Below are 22,044 nucleotides of genomic sequence, written 5' to 3'. Positions count from 1 at the left end.
ACGGCTGTTATTTTTCACCCAAAAAGTCATTATTTTCTTACAGAACATTCAAAACACATATATATCCAGTCGACATCTTAGTTTCTGTGGACAGTTTTAGATGAACTTTACTTAATCTACTGAAGTTGTTATATTTCAGTAAATTACTAGTATAGAGCAGAACACAGGATCATCTCCAAAAGGAAAGAAACGGCTGTGATTTATTACAAAAACAAACTCGCAACCACTCTATTCCGCAACTTTATGGCGTTGAGTTTGAACTATTTCAACATTTGCGTCATTGTTACACCCGCCATCAATAGTTTCAGGCAGTTGAGAGATATTTGTTTTGTAATCATGAAACTGTGCTACCCCTCTAGCGCCGGAGGTCATGCATAATTCATGAGCGACTGCTGACACAGGCGGCGTAGAAAAGTTGAGTTTACAAACTTTGGGACGGGAGCGGAGTCCGGGCAGGAGCAACAAGATCTATCGAACTGGCCGGAGCAAAGGGAAAGTAGCTACATTTCAAATTACTTTTCTCATGTAGGGACACATTTTAGTGTTCTCTATCTTACTATTCTAGAATAGTTTTAATGAGAGTTTGACGGCAGAAAGGTGAACTATTTTTGTCCACACAGAGGGTTCATAACATACAGAGTAGCCTAGGCCTACTTCAGAAGGTTCAACGTTTGATATTTGTATAAAGCCTCAACTTTAAATCGTTTTTATATTTTCTGTATTGCTCTAACTTTTCCACTAAGACAAAATGAGCAAACCACTTCAGCCAATGCCAGGACAACAAGTTATCCATGTCGCGCAGGACTCGGATACGGATCTCGAGGCGCTTTTTAATTCGGTTATGAACCCGAAACCCAGTTCATGGAGGAAAAAAATGTTACCCGACTCTTTTTTCAAGGAGCCAGATTCTGGATCTCACTCCCGACAGTCGAGCACTGATTCGGGCAGCCACCCGCCCAGACTCACCGTACAACATGTACGGTCACATTCCTCGCCCGCGACCTTACAGCTTGGATTGGGAGCCAACCCAACTCCAAGCCCGGTACATCACTCGCACATCCGCCACCAGTCTTTCGATGTTGCCGAAGAGTTGCCCCATGGATGGGAGATGGCCTACACGTCCAACGGACAGAAGTACTTTCTCAAGTAAGTTTGTATTTATTTATTATTCTACAGAAAACACACAAATGTAAAAGTCCCCAGTCCTTCCAAAAAATCCATAATCCTTAAAGCACCACAGATCTGAAGTTCATTCAGTGTAAGACTCACTTCAGATGACATTGGTTGATCTCAAATGATAGACTTAGAAAGTGGGCTGTGAAAAAATCCGTGCAAATTGAGCATAAACCCCAACAGTCATAGCTTTGCTCTTTTGCACCCCAGTATCTCTATTTGCACATAATCTCTTGCACATCTAGCATTCCAGTGTTAATACTAATTGTCATTATTTTGCACTATAGCCTATTTATTGCCTTACCTCCATAACTTGCTACATTTGCACACACTGTATATATATTTTCTATTGTGTTATTGACTGTACGTTTTGTTTACCCCATATGTAACTCTGTGTTGTTGTTTTTATCGCACTGCTATGCTTTATCTTGGCCAGGTCGCAGTTGTAAATGAGAACTTGTTCTCAACTGGCTTACCTGGTTAAATAAAGGTAAAATAAAAAAAATAAACTGTGCTGAAGGATTGGCCCCTTTGAACACCTGTGTGGCAAGTGAGAAAGAAGACATTATTTTTGTCTTTGTTTGGTGCTGTCAGCTAAAACCTTATAATGCCATCCCCTTATTCACACAGGTCTGACCTAATACGTAATGGCCTGTAGGTAGCATCAAGTCCTTTGTGTGAGCCGTACCTGTCTGTGCTTGCAGGGACCCCCTAGAGCGCTATGTCAAACTTTTCACGCAGGCTGCACGCTTTTGTTTTAAGTAGATTCATCTAATTCCCAGAATTGTTCTATGTTTTGTGCTAGGCCATATAATAACACGAAAGAGCATCTGCCCCTAATACACTCGATGGAAAGTTTTCCCATTCAGTAAGGGACCTATCTCCACGGGCAACGTGATAACAGACCACCTCTAGTCTAGTGTGTTGTGCAACAGCAGTGAAGTTATCTTTGGTTTTGTTCTCTGAGCCCCAGCCGGTTAAACCACAATGGCTGTATCTTCTGTTTCTAATACTCACCCATGCACAGGGACAAGGCACCATAACAGCAGATAGATGCCTTTCACACTGAGGTGTCACGCTGACCTTTCACCTCTCACCTCAGCACATGCCCACAGTGTACTGAAAGGAAGTGTGTGTGTGTGACTGAAAATATCAGTGTTTGAATCAATGAAGAGGCTCTGTTCTGTCAGCTGTTTCAAACACACACCTACCTGTGATCACCTTGATAAGAAAGTGATGAGCTTATCAGTGCTGCTGGCTCATATCTCTCCATCTCTCCTACTGGAGACACCGTCAGTCTCAATGCTAATGAGTGTTGCGACTCTAGACTCTGAAGAGTGAGACGGCCAGGCAGACCCATTCTTCCCTGGCCCAGGGGTCACCATGGCTACCTGATTCAAGGCAGAACTTTGGTGTGTGTGGTAGGGGTCAGCTCAGCAGGGTGTCCTCTAAAGGGGCAGTAATTATAGAAGGTGTGAGAAAACACACCCTGATTTACTCTCCATTCAGCCTCAGGGCAGCAGAGGCCTCTCTGCTAAAACATACACATTCACTTCACACACCCTTTTTTTCACACACTGACCCTCAATCTTGTTCCCTGATTACTCAACAGTGCAGTACCAACAGTCCGATGCCCATTGTCTCCAAGAGTAATCAGTACCAGTTTAACATTAGCTTAAAGGGATACTTAACATTAGCTTAAAGGGATACTTAACATTAGCTTAAAGGGATACTTGGGGATTTTGGCAATGAGGCCTTTTATCTATATCACCAGAGTCTGATGGACTAGTACAGGGGAAGGCAACCCCGGTCCTGGAGCGCCGCAGGGACTTCATGGTTTTGATTTAACCGACCTGGAAGACCAGGTGTTTTAAATTACGCAATCACTGAACTGATCAATTAGCTCAGTTTGTCAGGTGTGGTGCCTAGTTGGAACAATAATCCTGCAGTACCTGGGGCACTCCAGGAACAGAGGTTGCATACCCCTGAACTAGTGGATACCATTTTTATGTCTGTGTCCAGTATGAAGAAAATTGGAGGTAGTTTCGCAAGCCAATGCTAACTAGCTTTAGCGTAATGACGAAGTCTATGGGTATCTACTAGCATGCTAAACGCCAACTGACCAGGCAAAACCATGAATGACAATGCCATCAGAGGATGTGTTCCCAGGAAAACAGGCAGCCATTGGGCTGAAAAGTAAACGCACAGAGATGATGACGGAAGCAGGGAGGCGTGGCCTGACCGACCCTCACGAGAACTAACGATGTCAGGAGAACTACCACACAACAGAGGGTGCACTGATCAGGAGGTCCGGCTGTTCATGGGTTAGATCACTTCCCAGAGGAGAGGTGGGGGTTGCATGCGGTGATTCTGTAATGGGAGAAAAACAGAGCGAGGGGAGGAGGTTGGACAAGTGGGAGGAAGATTGGTGAGAACAACAGGGAGAAAGAGAAGGGTGTGAGAATGTAGAGAGAGAGAGAGAGAGAGGGGGGAGGCAGGGAAAGATGTATGACCATAATTGATGACCATATTAGAGACACATATTTCCCTCAGATTACACAGATCCACAAAGAATTTGAAAACAAACCCAATTTTGATAAACTCCCATATCTATTGGGTGAAATACCACAGTGTGCCATCACAGCAGCAAGATTTGTGACCTGTTGCCACAAGAGAAGGGCAACCAGTGACGAACAAACACCATTGTAAATACAACCTATATTTATGTTTATTTATTTTCCCTTTTGTACTTTAACTATTTATACATAATATGGCATTTGAAATGTCTTTATTCTTTTGGAACTTTTGTGAGTGTAATGTTTACTGTTAATATTTATTGTTTATTTCACTTTTGTTTATTATCTACCTCACTTGCTTTGGCAATGTAAACATATGTTTCCCATGCCAATAAAGACCTTAAATTGAATTGAATTGAAAGAGAGAGGGGGAGGCAGGGAGAGGGGGAGGCAGGGAAAGAGGGAGGGGGAGGCAAGGAGAGGGGGAGGCAGCGAGAGGGGGAGGCAGGGAAAGAAGGAGCGGCTGTGTTTTTTGGGAGCTGTGGAGAGGGGGAGGTGAGGGAGGGAACGCCTGCAGTCTAACCCCAGGCTCCAGGAGGTGTCTCCTCTCTCTCGTTCCCAGCCGGGGGTGTGAACATGCCCGATCCTGCAGAGGTTTTCACAGTTGGCTCTGTCACCAGCAACAAAGCTGGGAGCCCCGGCCCCACCGCACCCTGCAATTAACCAGGCAGGAAAACAAAGTCTGCCTGGCTGGCCCGGAGCTGCTGGATCGGCAAGTTTCACTCTGAGCTCTTTGTTAAGGAGGCCACTGCTGCTCCATCATGACTCCTGTCCTGTCTGCCTTTAAAACTCTTTGAGGCATGATTTTTTTTTCAGAACTTTTTTTCCAGTGTTCTTTTCCGGAATTTTACTTTACATTAGAATGCCCCCCAAAAGGATGGGATACAATGTGTGTAATCCTCAAATGAAAAATAATAGGGTTAAAGCCTTTATGGTTTAGAGTCCTGCCATTTGGCTCTGCAGGAAATCCTGCACAATGACAGTATTCCCCCGGTCATAGGTCACACATCCTTACTGTCTTGTGCTTCTCTCACATCCACCCGCTGTGTGTTTCCACAAGACAATTATTTAATCTATTATACCCCCCCCCCCCTCCCCCCCACCCGCACACTCGTGAATACAATGCGTGTCACAACGGCTGACACAATTTCATTTAGTGCTTAGTACAATTGACAGTGAATAGGCCTAAATGACAGCACAGTCCAGTTTTAATCCAGTCAGGATGTGGTAACTGTAAAACGAATGCATTGTGTCACCCACTCAACCTCTCCCAGTTTTCCCATTTCTCTCAGTTGAAACGTGTCCAAACCCTTCCCAATGCTCCCATCTTCACTACCACTGTAACAGGAGCCTGTCCCCATTGACTGACTCCCTTCACAGACATCCACTCACAGACACCTTCAACCCCAGTGTTCCAGTCCAACTGTTCAAGGTTCCACTTCCTAAACCTGCGTCCCCAAGCTGGACTGAGGAGGAGCTGCCTAGCTGGCTTGATATAGCGGTGGGTTTACAGTAGAGTAACTGACAGTAAAGTGAGTGAGTACCTGTCTGTGTGATAGAATGACAGTGCGAGCGATAGAAAGAGTTCATAGAGAGAGAGAGAGCGATGGTGTAGATGAGAGTGGCAGAGAGAGAGCGATGGTGTAAATGATAGTGGTAATAGAGAGAGGGAGATCAGCGTGTGTGGCTTTGTCCTCCCTGGACTCTGGACTAGAGGAGAGGTGATTTGATGCTGAGAGAAGAGCAGAAGCCATTCAGCGTTTTAGCTAACCAATCCCTGGCTCTCTCTCTCTCTGCTGGGTTGAGTGAGTACAGGGGTTGGGGTTGGGACCGAGATTTGGACAGTCTTTCCTGGTACACTGAGGCAGAGGTGAAAGTCAAGACAGGAAAGAATGGTGATAAACGATGAGACTTTGGCCGGGGTTCAATCTGATTGGCCCCTTTTCGGGCTATGCACTGTTACTACGGTCACGAAGATCGCATTCAAAGTCAATGCTGCAGATGTCAGCTCAATCGGACTTTCCGCGGCCCTTATTGAATCCTGGCTTTTATCTTGAATTCTAGGTCCTGGGGCCCTTTTTTATGTATAGACATGGACCCCAGCATGTCTGCTGTCCAATTTATGCCATGGTTCTGAGCCTAGAGTAGTGCTTTCATCTGGTCTGCATACTCAAGGCTGTGTGTGTGTGTGTGTGTGTGTGTGTGTGTGTGTGCCTGCATCCTACACAAAGCTGTCTCACTGCATACATACCAGGGTGTCTGCTTTACTAGGAAACTCCTCAACGTTTGGATGGTTTTTGTTCTTACAAATTTTTTTTTGGGAATAAGGGTAGTCTGTAATTAAGCCTGAGTTTGACATTTAATGATAGGTACAGTCTCTTCAAAGGGCTTCAAACAGAAGCGCATTCGTCTGCCATAGATCTGTGCATAAATCTGTTGTATGTTGAATTCATTGGTAGTGTTCGTATGTAATGCATAACTAATATCAGCCGTGTTGTTGTGATTGGTTTGACCTATCAGCAACCAGAGTCTGTATCCTGTAGTGCTGCCTGTATTAGTGTTCTGCCTTCTTAAAGGTGCACTATGCAGAAATAGCTCCGCGATTTCCTTGTTGCTAAAATTCTATTAGGTTGCCTAATTTCAGTTTGTGACAAAACAAACAAGTATATTTTAGAGAATCATTGTACCATCTATAACGCTGTGAAATATATTTTCCATAACCAAAAATATTGTAGTTTCAGCTGTTTGAAGCTGGTGTACAAAACCGAAAGTAAAAGAAGCAAAAATGAAACGTAAGAACGGGAAGCATAGAAATAACACACATAGAACAGATCTACCTCTTCTTAGACTGGCTTTCAATGAGAATGACAGATCTATAACTCACATTTCAATGTGATTTTGGTCAGGTTGCCCAAAAAGTTATATATTGCAGCTTTAAGGTTCCAGTCTGAGAAGTGTGTGTGTGTGTGTGTGTGTGTGTGTGTGTTTTATTATACACACAAGCATGCGTGGACAGACCCACAGAAACAGACTCTGGCATGCGTGGACAGACCCACAGCAACAGACTCTGGCATGCGTGGACAGACCCACAGAAACAGACTCTGGTATGCGTGGACAGACCCACAGAAACAGACTCTGGAATGCGTGGACAGACCCACAGCAACAGACTCTGGCATGCGTGGACAGACCCACAGCAACAGACTCTGGCATGCGTGGACAGACCCACAGAAACAGACTCTGGCATGCGTGGACAGACCCACAGAAACAGACTCTGGCATGCGTGGACAGACCCACAGAAACAGACTCTGGCATGCGTGGACAGACCCACAGAAACAGACTCTGGCATGCGTGGACAGACCCACAGAAACAGACTCTGGCATGCGTGGACAGACCCACAGAAACAGACTCTGGCATGCGTGGACAGACCCACAGAAACAGACTCTGGCATGCGTGGACAGACCCACAGATACAGACTCCGAGCCACTGCTTGGATTAGACCAACCAGCTCATTAAAAGTTCTACTTAACTGGCCAGCTACCAGGTGCAAACCACTAACATGCCTGGATAGTGATGTGATTGAACGGTGTATTCAGTTCTTTAATAGTTTACTGTTAGTGGCTCAGTCTGGACGAAAGGCTGATTTTTTTTAAAAATCTTGCTGTGTCCTCACAGCACATAGGGATGTGAGTGATTACCACTGTTACTGCAGTGCTATCACAGCCATTCAAGCCTGGATAAAACAATCTGTTTGAAACTCAACGTTGATATCAAACCTGTAGGGGCATGTGAGAGGAGAGGTCGGGGAGTGATTGGAGGCTGTTTCTGCTGAGAGGGTAGGCCTCATCGTCGGTCACACTGGGTTGGGGCTGTCCTGGGAGGATGTACAGGTAGGTCTACATGGGCAGGGTGAGAGCTCTGTTCTGTTCTGCACCTGTAAGCTGGACTGGCAGCAGGTGGATGGTGGTGGTGGGATTCTACCAGGAAGGCAGGGTCGGGGAGTGGAAGTGGCTGTTGGGGTTAGAGGTCCTGGGTGGGTACTAGGTTGAAGATACCCAGGTTAGCACAATGTAATGATTTCATGCGGAAGCTTTAGAAAATAAACAGATTCATGGGACCAGCGCCGTTGCTAAGTGGCATCGCTGGTCCCTTAGTTTAGAATTCTTCCTCATTTATGCAAAGAGTTATGGGATATTAGATTCCTCTTGTCTTACCCTTTTATTTTCAACCTGGGGTGGGTATGAGTTATTACGACTAGACCACCAGTCAAATGTTGGTCAAAAGTCTGGGTGACTGGTGTTTGATTATTTTCATCAAGGGCGCGGCTAGATCCCAAGGGCATGACCGGGTCAGAGCAGAGTCACAGATATTCTCAGAGCTGTCATCCATGTTGGCACAACATGTTCAATGACAATAACGTCCTAATTTGGATTCTTTGGTGTCATTGTTTTGGAATGTTTTGTGCCAGCCGTTCTCTGGCTTGGGCCAGGGGCACTCCTTACCAATGGCAGAAGAAGAGTGACTGATATCGGCAGCAGTTGTCATTAGTAGGACCCAAACTGAGGCAGCCAGGTAGAGTTCAGTTGATTTTAGTGTCTTTGGTTTCCTGCCCCCTGATCCATCCCAACCACAAGTGCCTTTGTTTGTCAGTAACCTTTAGTGTACTAACCTGGAGGTCAGTTTCACTGGGTCTCCGTATGCTATGAGTCACCTAGCTGTGACATATTACATGTGCCGGGCACAGGCAGCCAATCGGCTGTCTCTTTGGTCACTGATTGAACTGTTGTTTTGGAAAAATGTAAGAGTCGCGCTCCTCCTCCCTCTTGCTCCTCCTCCCTCTTGCTCCTCCTCCCTCTTGCTCCTCCTCCCTCTTGCTCCTCCTCCCTCTTGCTCCCATAGACTCGGCTGGAGGTAGAGGCCCTAAGCCAGGGGCCACAAGGCTCTCTCTACCTCCCTCTCTTTCGCTCTCTGCTGCCTCAGACACTGTTCTAGGCAAAAGGAAGGAGTGGGGAGAGGGGGAATGGTTAGGGAGTCGCACACACGGAGTGGGGAGAGGGGGAATGGTTAGGGAGTCGCACACACGGAGTCACACATACGTTTCCCATGCCAATAAAGCCCTTGAATTGAAATTGAATTGAGTGAAGGAGTAGAAATTCCAAAACAATAGCCTGTACTGCTGCAAAGTAACAGGCCTGTAGACGTCTGCAAAACAGACAGATCTGAAGCCTCTGTGGAACAGCCAGAACAGATGTTGGTCAGCCAATCTATCAGCCAGGCAGATAGCCAGGCAAGCAGGCAGACATGCTGGATCCCTCTGCCTCGTCTTTCTACATTTTACTCATTTAGCAGACGCTCTTATCCGGAGCGACTTACAGGAGCAATTAGGGTTAAGTGCCTTGCTCAAGGGCACATCGACAGATTTTTCACCTAGTCGGCTCGGGGATTAGAACCAGCGACCTTTCGGTTACTGGCACAACGCTCTTAACCACTAAGCTACCTGCTGGTCAGGCAGACTCTGAGGCCAGCTCTGTACGGCCCTGGCTGGGGCCTGGCCTGGGCTCTGCGGACTCGCTGGATCCACTTCCTGTCCCAATATGTGAGTTGGAAGAGCATGAAGACCTGCTTGTTTGGATGGCCGGGCGTTTGGGCCGCTCCCCTCTCCTCTCCTGCTGATGGGGGTTATTACAGGACAAGAGGGGCTTTGTAATGCCAGAGAGCTGCACAGCACTTTGGCCTTGCGTGACTTGCAGATATAAATTGTATGAAAGCAATTAAAGTTGAAGGAAATGTCATGTGGGCTGAATTTAAAACCAATGGAGTTTGTGGCCCCGGTTTGTTTCTGGCCCTGAATGGGAGCAGGGCTGGCAGAGGTTACTGAGCTGGAGCTCAGAGAAGAATCAGTCTCAGCTCGGGGCTAGAGGAAAATCCTCCACACGTCCAGGCCTCTCAGCTTTAAAGGAGCAGGAGCGGCTTGGGTTAGCTTTAAGGAGTCTACACGGTCAACGCAAACGGAGGTCAGTTTGTGTTACTCTCTACGTACTTCTACATACATTTGTGCGGCAGAATTTTTGGGAACGCGACGCAAATGGGCCGCTGTCCGCTCCGTTTGCATAGACTGTGTAGTGCCCTTTAGCAGGACAACAAAATGGCCGCTTTGCAACAGCCAAAAATGCAGAGTGGAGAAGGCTGTAGATGTAGAACAGCCCAATAACACAGCAGAGTGGAGAAGGCTGTAGAACAGCCCAATAACACAGCAGAGTGGAGAAGGCTGTAGAACAGCCCAATAACACAGCAGAGTGGAGAAGAAGGCTGTAGAACAGCCCAATAACACAGCAGAGTGGAGAAGAAGGCTGTAGATGTAGAACAGCCCAATAACACAGCAGAGTGGAGCAGAAGGCTGTAGAACAGCCCAATAACATAGCAGAGTGGAGAAGAAGGCTGTAGAACAGCCCAATAACACAGCAGAGTGGAGAAGAAGGCTGTAGAACAGCCCAATAACACAGCAGAGTGGAGAAGAAGGCTGTAGAACAGCCCAATAACACAGCAGAGTGGAGAAGAAGGCTGTAGAACAGCCCAATAACACAGCAGAGGGGAGCAGAAGGCTGTAGAACAGCCCAATAACACAGCAGAGTGGAGAAGAAGGCTGTAGATGTAGAACAGCCCAATAACACAGCAGAGTGGAGAAGAAGGCTGTAGAACAGCCCAATAACACAGCAGAGTGGAGAAGAAGGCTGTAGAACAGCCCAATAACACAGCAGAGTGGAGAAGAAGGCTGTAGAACAGCCCAATAACACAGCAGAGTGGAGAAGAAGGCTGTAGAACAGCCCAATAACACAGCAGAGTGGAGAAGAAGGCTGTAGAACAGTCCAATAACACAGCAGAGGGGAGCAGAAGGCTGTAGAACAGCCCAATAACACAGCAGAGTGGAGAAGAAGGCTGTAGAACAGTCCAATAACACAGCAGAGTGGAGAAGAAGGCTGTAGATTAGTTTGTCCTTCATATTGAATCCTAACACAAGGAGGGCATACAGACCTAGTGAACGTATGTTTCCTTACTGCAGTTTAACTGGTGTTTTGAAGTGTTAGCCAAGAGCAAGGCGCTCAAGATGTTAGCTAAAATTATTCATGAGAATATTACTTTTTATCCACTGGATTGTGATACTTACATTAGAATGTGTGAGAACTGCAGAGACAGGCATTTCATGCGACTAGTAATGATGTGAGCCACAACAGAGAGGGAAAGAGTGAAAGAGAGAGAGCAGGAATTACAGAGGGAAAGAGAGTAATGAAGACTGCCAGCACAAAGCTGTGTGTGTGTGTGTATGAATGTAGTATAATCTCACTGAGGTCTACAGACTTGTTGTAACTCCCGTCCGGTCTCCTCCACGCAACAGCTGAGGACACAGCGCTCTCTCCTGTGGCCTCCCGTCCAGAATCTCATCCACATCCCCCAACACAGATATTCAATCCGTAGAAACAGCCTTGTTATTTATGGGCCAAGAGCCGGACACATATCGTGCCGGAACCTGTGTGTGAGAATGTCGAGCAAATGAGGGGCAGACTCCCTCCCCTGGACGTGTTGCCCCTTTTCTTTACAGTCGCATCAGTTTGTTCTAAACAATGCTCATTTTGAGTCGTGGAGTTGTCTTGATCAGATCTATCGTTTACATCACAAGATGAATGTATATGTACTGAGATTCAGCTGTGATTATATTACTGTACACTAAGAAAGTAAAAACATATGTGTTTGTTGGCAAACAAAAAGACTCAGATCTGAAATATCATCTGATGCTTAGAGTTTAGTTCTACAATAGTGGTGTTTGACCTTGACAAGGAGGCCTCTTACAGGAAGGCAGTTGTAACCATCAGAGATGCACTACTGCTCTGCTGCTTATCCACTCACACCTCTACACAATGACCCCCCCCCCCACACACACACACACACACATGCAACGGAGAAAGACAACATAGTGTACATGTTGGAATGGAAAGAGAGCGAGAGACAAAGATCGAGAGAGGGGAAGAGCGAGAGAGAGGGGAAAGAGAGCGAGAGAGGGGACATTTTTTTTTCTCTCGCTCTTCCCCCCTCTCTCTCTTTCCCCTCGGCTCGCTCTCTGTCTCCTCTCTCGCTCTCTTTCCCCTCTCTCTCGCTGTCTTTCCCCTCTCTCTCTTTCCCCTCGGCTCGCTCTCTGTCCCCTCTCTCGCTCTCTTTCCCCTCTCTCTCGCTCTTCCCCTCTCTCGATCTTTGTCTCTCGCTCTCTTTCCATTCCAACATGTACACTATGTTGTCTTTCTCCGTTGCATATCGTTGTTTTTGGTATTTCTCCCTTTTTACAGTGATGGGAGAGGAAGAGCTACTGCCATGGAGATGGGCTGTTTTTAAAGTGGTATTTTCCATCGACTACCCCCCCCCCCCCCCCCATCCCTGTCCAATAAGCAGTTGAAAGAAATGGCGCGGTCCACAGGATATGGAGCTGGTCATTGTTTGGAGGGGTATTGGCTGCAGGGGACTCATAAGGCTCTCTCTGGGCTCTGACAGACAAAGTCAAAACAATAAACATGACTCACTCACTTCAAAGGCACGCACAGCGGGAGAACAAATGGATTGCCTCTTTCCACTTGACTTCCTGTCTGACTGGGCAGATGGCCGTCGATCCAGAATGGCAGCCGCGGTGTCTTACAAAATAGACAACCATTTATCCCCAATATGATGACAACATTTTAGTTAAAGATACGTCGTGGGATGGTGTGAGATTGATAACTTGTTTGGTCTGTTTATAACTTGTTATAAACTGTTTATAGTGAGCCAACGATTCACATCATACACTCTGTGCCTGTCTTCTGTTGCAAGCCTGAGGGATAGAGAAAATACCTCTGAGTGTGAGGAGCCAGAGAATAGCTAGTGATTGAAGGAGCCTTGACAGCTCCGAGGTGACGGCGGGTGTAGACTAAATCAGCCTAATTATCCAGAAACAATCTGCATTCCTCAGGAGTTCAAAATGGCTGACTAGAACATTGACAGTATAACAACCTGATAGCTCAGGGTTTGTCTGCCCCCCTCTAAGGCTTCTTAAGGATAGGGATGCATGGTCTTTCACTAAAGAAACACATGTAGTGTGCACTGACCGCAGTCTTTCAGTACGGGAGTGTCTGTATCTGGGTGGAGCTTGTACAAATAAATGGGCAAACACACACACACGCTCTAACCCACTCACTCACTCTAGTCCCCCAGGACCTCCTCCACCCTCTCAAGCCTACCTCTCCCTCCCTCTCTCTCTCTCTCCCTCTCTCCCCTGCAGCCTGTTCATGGCCCCAGGAATGTGAACAGTAGCTATGTGTGTATTGTTCCTCAGGCTTTAGCAGCCCTCTACACTGCCCCTCCATTCTATACCACTGGTATTTCATCCACCAATCACCAGGCCCAGGCTACTACACAGCTACCGCTTGCCCCAGCATCGCGCTGGGGGTGTGTGGAGGGGATGGGGGAGTTTTGTATTGGCACCAGGGGGGGTCGCCCTAATTCACTGGGGTGTCCACGTGTGATGCATTGCTCAATCATTGGCCCCATTGGTCCACTTGATGGGGGGGCCAAGCAAAGCATGAGCTAATGCCTATTGTCCCCTGGAACTCCTCGATGGTGTCACGGCGACACAGCGGCTGAACGCTGCCACATCCCACTCTGTGACAGGCTGGAGTTGTGAATGGCTCTGGTCACTCACTCAGGGGGGGCGGTGGTGGTGGTGAGGGCCGCCCACCTCCGCTGCCCCAGAGAGCGAGGGATAGCGAGGGAAGGCTAATGGAATCTCACCCACATCTCTCTTTGCCCATCTGAAATTAGGCCAGCTGATGGCATGAGGCCAGCTGATGGCATGAGGCCTTGTGGATTTCACACCACATAATATTTCATATGTCAGAACCAAGGCTGTCCACAAGGCTGTCCACAAGGCTGTCCACAAGGCTGTCCACAAGGCTGTCTGATGCAACTGTCTAGCAGCATAGGTATGTTAGGGTCAGGCGGTATCCAGATTGTCACACCGTCTTTCTCTCACCCCAGGAATTACGGTATTACCGGCTTAGTACACAAGGGGTCGCCAAAAACGCAAAACAAAAGCCCAATGGGTGTCTATTACCAGAATGCTAACAAAATTAGCATTTACATTTGTTACATTTTTAGTCATTTAGCAGAAGCTCTTATCCAGAGCGACTTACAGTTAGTGAGTGCATACATTTTTCATACTGGCCCCCCCCCCCGTGGGAAACGAACCCACAACCCTGGCGTTGCAAGCGCCATGCTCTACCAACTGAGCTACAGCTACACAAGTAATAGAGAATTTCCATGGAGGCTAGCTAGCTAGCTACATATGCTAATGAGCGCAAACGAAAATAAACTAATTGCAAAGATGGGCAATCCAGCACATAAAGTTATACATATACAGGTAGGAGCTACCGAATGTCATTTTTGGTGAGGTTGGACATTTTACAAGCGAATGTGAACGAGAGACATTGTGCAAATGAACCAAGTTTTGACGCACGCTTGTCTAAAGGAAGAACAGTACTGGCTCTGAAGCAGTATGTATACACGCTGTGTCTGTGTGGAGTCTGGAGTCGCTAGGGCAACGGGCCTGCCTGATCTGCTCAGAGAAGAGGGGGGAGGAGCCGAATTCTGTGTTTTTCACGCAGGAAAAAAAGATAAAACGCGTAAGAAATATCTTGCTGCATTTTGTAAACGCAGATCTAAAATGCTTCTTATTGTAATTTCTGCTCGGCGTCAGACAAATGTTGTTCTTCAGTTGCACTGCTATCAGTGTCCTTCACACCCATAATGACGGAGGGAGGCCTACTTACTTTACCGGCCTTGGACGCTACCTGCTACCTGCCTGGGTGTGAAGTAAGAACGGGTATGACTACATAGCAGCCAGCCTGCAGGTTAGGCCCTACTTCCTTCCTACCGCTCTGATCATAGACACTGATTACACCCAGACCCTTATAGTAACCACTCTACTCCTACACGCCTCCACTCTACTCCTCCACTCCACTCTACTCCTACACGCCTCCACTCTACTCCTCCACTCCACTCTACTCCTCCACTCTACTCCTCCACTCCACTCTACTCCTCCACTCTACTCCTCCACTCCACTCTACTCCTCCACTCCACTCCTCCACTCTACTCCTCCACTCTACTCCTCCACTCCTCCACTCTACTCCTCCACTCCACTCTACTCCTCCACTCTACTCCTCCACTCTACTCCTCCACTCCACTCCTCCACGCCACTCCTCCACTCCACTCTACTCCTCCACTCCACTCCTCCACTCCACTCTACTCCTCCACTCTACTCCTCCACTCTACTCTACTCCTCCACTCTACTCCTCCACTCTACTCCTCCACTCTACTCCTCCACTCTTCTTACCTTTGTTCTTTCCTCCTCTCATTCTTACAACCACCACTTCTGCTTTTACAACTTCTCCTCTCCTGTCTATTCCTCGGTTCTCCTCTCCTCAAGGCCAGGGTTTTGGAAATAGCAACAACGGCTTTCTCTCTCAATCCCCAGCTGAGGAATTAAACATTCTTAAAATGTCCATGCACTGTTTCTCCTGCCAACACACCCCTCTTTCACCCCTATGTTTTTCTCCAGCTGGTTCTTCCTGTGGTGCAGTTAGCCCGCTCCTGGTCACATGATCGCGGTGGCTAAGTGGAACAGAAGAGGGAGAGGTTTGACAGCAACTATTCGTCATTTTTACTGATATTATTATTATAATTCGTTCCATAAGCATCTGAAAGCAGGCTGTTGTCAAGGGGCTGTTGTAGAGAGCAGATGCAAGACGGAGAGAGAGAGAGAGAGGGATGAGGGGAGAGAAAATAGATTTGTTTTTCATTCTTTTTGCGGAAGACAAAGACAGGCCAAGCACAGGACAGTCTGTTCCACAGGGATATCAAGATAAATATCATTTAAAAAGGGGTGAAAGAGTTGGGTGTAACTATATAGGACCCCGCCCCCCCCCCCCCCCCACCAACCCACCCACACACACACACACACACTCACACACACATACACATACTCCCCTCCTTCCGCATGCCAAAATCTTCCTCCTAAAAGTGGCTGTAGGGGGGAGGAGGATAGACAGGCTAGTATGGTGGAGACGGAGTTCATTCCGATGTCTGCTGTAGGATTAACAACAATGGCTGCTTTGTACAGGAGGGCGTTAGGCTATCTGTCCACTGATTTGATTTGGCCTGTCACTGGACAGACGCAGAGAAAGAGGTTTGTGTCCTACGGCCACTGCCAGTCTGTTGGGCCAGTGTAAGGGGTGCTACTGCCAGTCTGTTGGGCCAGTGTGAAGGGTGCTACTGCCAGTCTGTTGGGCCAGTGTAAGGGGTGCTACTGCCAGTCTGTTGGGCCAGTGTAAGGGGTGCTACTGCCAGTCTGTTGGGCCAGTGTAAGGGGTGCTACTGCCAGTCTGTTGGGCCAGTGTAAGGGGTGCTACTGCCAGTCTGTTGTTGGGCCAGTTTAAGGTGTGCTACTGCCATTCTGTTGGGCCAGTGTAAGGGGTGCTACTGCCATTCTGTTGGGCCAGTGTAAGGGGTGCTACTGCCAGTCTGTTGGGCCAGTGTGAAGGGTGCTACTGCCAGTCTGTTGGGCCAGTGTGAAGGGGTGCTACTGCCAGTCTGTTGGGCCAGTGTAAGGGGTGCTACTGCCAGTCTGTTGGGCCAGTGTAAGGGGTGCTACTGCCAGTATGTTGGGCCAGTGTGAGGGGTGAAATGTTTACTTGTGACACTTCAGTGTTGTTGTGATGTATAGCTTGAAGCACAGTGAGGAGAAGGGGGTTAAAGGAGTTGGCAGCCTAATTCTGTGCTTCAGTTACGCTGGGCTAGAGAAGACGGCTTCCTATCAACAGCAAGTCCTTGTTGCTTCACTGGATGACATCACTGTTACAGTAGATCTAGCATCATGCTGACTGTTTTTATTTTATTTTAAGTCACTCCTCTGGTTCTCTGGTCCTGGTTCTCTGGTCCTGGTTCTCTGGTCCTGGTTCTCTGGTCCTCTTTATCCAGGAAGAGGAGAACCTGGGTGGGCCACCTAGCCAGCCATTTCACTGCCTGCCTGCCAGCTTCTATCTCCATCTACAGCCTCTTCAGTCTTTCTCTCCTGCTCAAGCCCTGTCTAGCCCCGTTTCTCACCCTCACCTTCTGAGTGCTTTTCCAGCATGTCCTGTCTGTCTGTCTGTCCTCTCTGTCTGTCTGAGTCTCTCACTGTATCTCATTCTTTCATTCCCCGACCCTCCAGACCTGGACATGCACCTAGCTGTCAGGGAAACGTAAATCACTGATGTCACAGGGCGCCACGTCCATTAGTAGTGTGCCACACATACTTCAGTTAAGTTACTCCAGTCAGTGTATTACTTTAAACAGAAGTTACCCAAACTGTTTGAGACCTCTCTCACTCACACCAGTTAACCATTCAGTCTGTTGGGAAGACTGTTTTTCTATGTTAATGTCTGATCCAGGAATGTTGGACTGGTAATGCTAGGTTGTCGCAGTAACATGGAAAATGCAGAGCTGCCTCTCTCGCTCTCGCTCTCTCTCACACACACACACACACGTGTTAACCATTCAATCTTTTGGAGGACTGTTTTTTTATGTTAATGTTAATGTCTGATCCAGGAATGTTGGACTGGTAATGCTACGTTGTCATAGTAACATGGAAAATGCAGAGCTGCCTCTCTTTTCTTCTCTCTCTTCTCTCTCACTCTCTTTCTTTCTCTGTATTTTCTTTTCTTGAACGACTGTGAGAAGATCACTTCTGGTTACTATTTTTTTTTAAAGGACATTCTACTCCAAAATGCATGAAAATTAAATGATGTTCCCTTTTAAACTAATCTGACAGTTTTTAATTTGATCTCAACGACGGCCCCAGCCAATTCTATGTTAACCCAAAAAATGACGCTAGCGTGATGTTGCCGAATTTTAGCCAGCGATTATTACATTCATCTATCAATAGGGTTGGGTGATATTATGGTAGTATCGTCTATCTAGGATGATTGACAGCCATCGTCGATAGTGACGGCCATCGTTTGATGTGACAGATGATACCTAACCTATTTCAACTTGACTGGCCTCGCGCAGTAAGGAACAGCAGAGTCGGGCAGTTCACAGCTGGGCAGTACATGGGTGACATTCCTAGTAAATTGTCTATTCCTATTTGCTATAGCCTATTTCAATAAATATGTTATATTTACAGAATGCAAGAGAACAATGTAGACATGGCCAAGTTTCAGCTTTTTAGTTTTTTTCTCTCTAATAGCGGATGATTTCTCCCAATCAATGAATCTATCTAACGGAGTTCTAGGCTATCTCAGAAAGTTGTTGTTTTTGAATAACCTACAAATATGGTAGGCCTAAGGTAATAATGAGAGAGAGAGGGAACAAACAGCCATCGCAAGATAGAAAAATCGAATGAGAAATTTGATGAAACCTTACAGTTGAGCAAAGCATTATATGACAGAAAGGATGCATTCATGCAAGGCTGGATAAAAAGTTGCTCCTTGCCGTTGTGGCGTCGTTTTGCGTATCAGTTCATAAACACTATGCCATGGAATCGGTACGTCAAAAATCTCTTCCCAACTATTTTGCAATCTATATGGGACGGCTGTCAATCCTTTGGTCCTTAAATTAAACTGGTATACTTTTTTATTTATCACAATTTTCTTTAACCAATTCTGTTCTTTAATGCAGGGCCGACAGACAAGTTTCTTACTTTTTCCCCCTTCCACTTTTCTCTTCCATTTTTGCGGTAATGCTGCAATTATTTGGTTGTAATTTTGGGTAGAGCAGACATTTCCATATGTTTTTGTTAGCTGCATGTGCGACATAACTCCACCAGTCCTACCGAAGATATCATTTACGAAGATTATACTTTTTTTAAAATGTTTTTTTATCAATTAGTATATTTGAGTTTAACCATATTATTTGTTGCATTATTTGTTCTGTCATTTCTGGAGGATTAAATTGAAATTGCAACCAACTTTCTATGGCTTGTTTTAGAAATCGTGATATTTGGGAGATTATTTCCTTTTCAAATAACTGAAAGTGAGAGGTAATCTGAATAAAGGGAAAAAGGCCATTCTTGAACATTGGGTGAGACAATCTTACTAATTTGCTAGAGAACCAGTTCGGATTTAAGTATAACTTTTGTATGACTGAAGCTTTTAGTGATAGGTCTAATATTTAATCATTTCTGTCCTCCGAATTCATATTCATTATATAAATAGGCCCGTTTAATTTTGTCTGGCTTGCCATTCCAAATCAAATGGAATATTTATTTCTCATATAATTTAAAAACTGTTCGCTAGGCGTAGGCAAGACCATAAGCAAATAGGTGGACTAATCAGGGTGATTTTTCCACAAATTGACAGGTATTTACCTTTCCATGGTAGCAAGATCTTATCTATTTTTGCTAACTTTCTATTAAAAGTTATTGGAGTGAGATCATTTATTTCATTTGGGATATGTGTTCCGAGTATATCCACATCACCATCAGACCATTTTATTAGTACTACATGGTAATGTAAAAATTGTATTTTTTAGTGATCCAATATGTAATATAGTACATTTATCATAATTTGGTTGTAATCCAGAGAGGTTAGAAAATGTATCTAGATCCTCTATCAGGCTGTGGAGGGATTCAAGTTGTGGATTTAAAAGAAAACATGAATCATCAGCATACAATGACACCTTTGTTTTTAAGCCCTGGATTTCTAATCCCTTGATATTATTGTTGGATCTGATTTTAATAGCTAACATCTCAATGGCAATAATAAATAGATATGCCGATAGTGGACAACCTTGTTTCACTCCTCTTGACAGTTTAAAACTTTCTGAGAAATAGCCATTATTTACTATTTTACACCTAGGGTTACTATACATGATTTTAACCCAATATATATATATATATATATATGAGATTCTCCAAAATTGAAATTGAAATTTACATTTTTACATTTTAGTCATTTAGCAGACGCTCTTATCCAGAGCGACTTACAGTTAGTGAGTCCATACATTATAAAAAAAAAAAAAAAAAAAAAAATTCATACTGTCCCCCGTGGGAATCGAACCCACAACCCTGGCGTTGCAAACGCCATGCTCTACCAACTGAGCTACATCCCTGCCGGCCATACCCTCCCCTACCCTGGACGACGCTGGGCCAATTGTGCACCGCCCCATGGGTCTCCCGGTCGCGGCTGGCTACGACAGAGCCAGGATCTCTAGTGGCACAGCTAGCACTGCGATGCAGTGCCTTAGACCACTGCTCCAGGCAGTTATATATAAACCCCAGTCATACTTTATCAAATGCCTTTTCGAAGTCTGCTATGAATAGCAGGCCTGGTTTCCCAGATTTTTCATAGTGTTCTATTGTTTCCAGTACTTGCCTCATATTATCTCCAATGTATCGTCTATGTAAAAAACCTGTCTGATTAGAATGAATAATGTCCGACAATACCTTTTTTAATTCTATGTGCTATACATTTTGCTCGAATTTTTGCATCACAACACTGAAGTGTAAGGGGCCTCCAATTTTTTTAATGGACTGGATCTTTATATTTTCCACTTGTATCCTGTTTCAGTAATAATGAAATCAGACCTTCTTCTTGAGTGCCTGATAATCTACCATTTACATAGGAGTGGTTAAAACATGCTAATAACGGTCCTCTGAGTATATCAAAAAAGGTTTGGTATACCTCGACTGGTATGCCATCCAACCCTGGAGTTTTCCCGGACTTAAAGTCACTCTGATCTTAATAAAAGCGTGTCTCGGCAGAAAGTTTTTTACATTTTTATTTTTTGCAGTGGCGGCAACGATTTAGCAGCGTCGGTGCGCCAATACTAACTCAGTATAGGAGAAACACTGACTTCTCATTCTCTCTCTCCATTACTAATCCACCGCTCACAGCCCTCTGTACTCCTTTAGCCGAACATCACCTGCTTACGTCATTGATGTAGAAACAAAAACTCACTACCTAAAATAGTCAGTGCCAATATTCCATTGGTACATAAAACTGTAAAACTAATGTCCATTCTCCCACTCTCCTACGCCTGTATCTCTCTCACACACACACACACACACACACACACACACACACACACACACACACACACACACACACACACACACACACACACACACACACACACAGACAGAGAGGTCATTGTACAGGCCTCCTCCTGCGTGCAGTGATCTTGATATTCATGAGTTCTCTCCTCTAATGGAGTGGTTCTTTTTGAGGAAGTTTGTGTGTGTGCTACAGGCGTAGGAGAGAGCGAGAGAGAGAGACTCTTTACATCCAGTATCTGTCCTCCATCAGTCTGTCTGTTGTTGGACTCCAGAGTGGGTTCTGGGGTGGGCCAGTCTTACTGGTTTACCATACTGGGCTGGGCGCCCGGCCTGGCACGTTAAAGACTAATGAAGAAGACCAGCCTGAACGATGTTTGTCTCTTACAGCTCGTACAGGATGTCTCAGGATCACGTCAACCACAGCCAGGGAACTTTGTTGTGATCGGTCAAGGAGAGAGAGAGATTGAGCAGAAGGGCTTATGTGGTGGTTTTGGACGTTGGATGCGACAAACTCTGCCGTGTCTTCATTTATATTTGTTTTGATGAAATTACTGGATAATTATTATTTTTTTTAGCTGACCTTTATTGCTAGCACATCTGTCAGATTTTTACCAAGACATTTACTCTTGATGCTTTGTAGATGATGAGCATGAATTACATATTGGAGCTGTGGAGGAAGTCCCTGAATCAGGAGAGGTCTTGACAAGGGCCCTTCTGAAGGCCTCTCTCTCATCATGTCCAAGGAGACGGTAGCACCAGAAGAACTAACCATGTCTGGATGCCCTGGTGGAAAACAAACCACTGCAATTCATATCATCAGGTTTCAAAGACATTTTTGCCTTCTACGAGGACAATGGAATGCGTCTAATTGTCATCCAACGAAGTCGCTCCTCTCTCTCTCTCTGTCTCTGTCTGTGTCTCTGTTTTAGAGCCCAGACTCAACAGCCTTGAAATCACTACTATGCTCTTGTCAGTTTGTGATGGGGGTTTGTACAGGGTAAGGGGGGGTGTAGGTGGACACTTAGATATGTTCATTGTCTCTGGTGAAGTTAGGAGGCCTGGTCCCTGTGGTCCTAAAGGCACCAGAGTGACTTCTCCACCTAAATGGGGAGTGGGTGCGCAAGAGAGTGTTGTGCCCATGCACCCCCAAGCCTAACCAATCAGCTACGGGTCTATAGTTAGACGGCCCAT

At 45.9% G+C, this 22,044-nt stretch overlaps 1 protein-coding gene across 3 annotated transcripts in view; it reads left to right on the top strand.

Annotated features, from left to right (window-relative positions):
* Positions 1-430: 430 nt before the first annotated feature.
* The window catches only part of LOC311131654 (WW domain-containing transcription regulator protein 1-like), a 60,151-nt gene continuing 38,537 nt past the window's right edge, over positions 431-22,044 (top strand). For all 3 annotated transcript variants that reach the window (XM_084164761.1, XM_084164760.1, XM_084164762.1), the window contains exon 1: positions 431-1,146. In XM_084164761.1, the coding sequence (XP_084020887.1) occupies positions 749-1,146 (398 nt within the window). In that variant the 5' untranslated portion in view covers positions 431-748. The remainder of the gene's footprint in view (positions 1,147-22,044) is intronic.

The sequence above is a fragment of the Coregonus lavaretus genome (assembly GCF_964263955.1).
Source record: "Coregonus lavaretus genome assembly, chromosome: 6".
In the NCBI taxonomy this organism is placed as follows: Eukaryota; Metazoa; Chordata; class Actinopteri; order Salmoniformes; family Salmonidae; genus Coregonus; species Coregonus lavaretus.
The sequence above is the reverse complement of the archived record's forward strand: the minus strand, read 5'-3'. Positions and strand labels throughout refer to the sequence as shown.